The 1,613-nt window shown below is 35.2% G+C and overlaps 1 protein-coding gene across 1 annotated transcript in view; it reads left to right on the forward strand.

The window, feature by feature from the left end:
• The first annotated feature begins 254 nt into the window (after positions 1–254).
• The window catches only part of mboat1 (membrane bound O-acyltransferase domain containing 1), a 65,247-nt gene continuing 63,888 nt past the window's right edge, over positions 255–1,613 (forward strand). Inside the window, exon 1 of the mRNA XM_043261578.1 lies at positions 255–463. Coding sequence (XP_043117513.1) covers positions 368–463 — 96 coding nt within the window. The 5' untranslated portion in view covers positions 255–367. The remainder of the gene's footprint in view (positions 464–1,613) is intronic.

Consider the following 1,613-nt stretch of genomic DNA (forward strand, 5'->3'; position numbering starts at 1 on the left):
CTCGTTTTTGCAGATTTAAATGAATTATACGTTCTTTAATATTTATTTAATGTACTGATGCTTGTCCTACGAGCAGCTTCACCATCGGCTTTTGCCTTGCAACATGCCCCGTATGCCGTACAACGTGTAGCATCATTTAAATACAGCGAGTCGTTTGGCATCTCAAAACGAGTCTATTGTCTAATGTGTGGTTTTCACACACTCCAATGAGATTACTCCATATGCCCAGCTGACAGTTCAACCAGCCCCGCCTTCAAAATCTACTTCGACGCAACCAACTTTATTCCAGTGTTACAGAGCGTTGGGTTTGTCTTCACCACGCAACAACTTTATTAATGAGGTGATACCTGGATCTACACCATGCAGAATGGACAAAAAGGAAAACACAGACATCGCGTTTAAAACTACTGGATGCACCTGGTTAAGTTCAGTCAGCGATCAACTTGGAGTTCCTTTGGATCAGGTAAGTGTAAATTCGATCAAAAAGTAAAGACTTCCACAGGTGATTCTCTGTGGGCTATGATTTAAAGAATCATAACAAAGCCAACGTATTTGACAGACAAGTAACAAATACTTAATATAAAGTCTCTTAAAGAATTATTTTATTGTACAACTTGTACAGGCCTAGTGAACAAAGACACGATGTTCAGGCAGCTAGAGAAAAACTGGTTTCACAAGTTTTCCCCTTCTAATACTAACACCTTTTGAGTTTTTCTTTCTTTGCAACAACCACCTTTGGCTTGCTTTCTGGGGACAAAATGAAAAATCTTTTTCACCTGTGTAATTTCAGATATTAGTACTGCAGTATTTTGCTGTAAAGCTACTTTTAAATTATGAACAGCATAACATTTACAGCACTATTACAATATTGACTATTGACCAGTGTGCCTTACAATAATAATACTTTGTACATTTGTGCATTAAAAGCTAAATTAACAAATCAGATCTTGATTTTGTTGAATATTGCCAAATGTCTCAATATGTACGAAACTAAGAATTGCACAAATCTGAAAATACTTGTTTTTACTCATCTGCCAGTCTCAGGTCATCTTAAAAAAGTTCATATTTTGTTGGACATTGTGAAGTGGAGCAGTATGTTTCTGGTATTAATTGTAAATTGGTTGATAACTGACTGTCATTTTCTTTTTCTTAGAATTAATTGGACTTAGCAATTTTAGGCAGTGTTTAATTTCCTTCTTATGTACTCCATATTATTATACAGTTAAATGTTTGATTAAATTATTGTTTAAATGAAGCCCAAGTACCACCAACAGGCCTATGATCTGAAATATAATGATATTATCATGAAATAACTTTCCCTTGATACAATGATGTTTGATTAAATGCTCAGTCCCATTCCTGCCACTTTCACATACACTTAACGCTCCATATTGCGTGTTTATGTAAAGGGGTAGGGTGTCTCTTGATTCTCTAAGTTGGAGTAGGAAGGGCCAGATATAACTTTACAGATTAACATGGCTGCCCGAGCAAAAAAAAGACACATAAATGCAAGCATTTTCGGCCTTAATGAAGATTTTAATAAAAAGAATAGAAAACAAAATGGATAAAGTTTGCTAATGTTATATTAGGGGAGAGCGATATAAAAAAAAATC

Source organism: Puntigrus tetrazona, chromosome 16, assembly GCF_018831695.1.
Source record: "Puntigrus tetrazona isolate hp1 chromosome 16, ASM1883169v1, whole genome shotgun sequence".
Taxonomy (NCBI): Eukaryota; Metazoa; Chordata; class Actinopteri; order Cypriniformes; family Cyprinidae; genus Puntigrus; species Puntigrus tetrazona.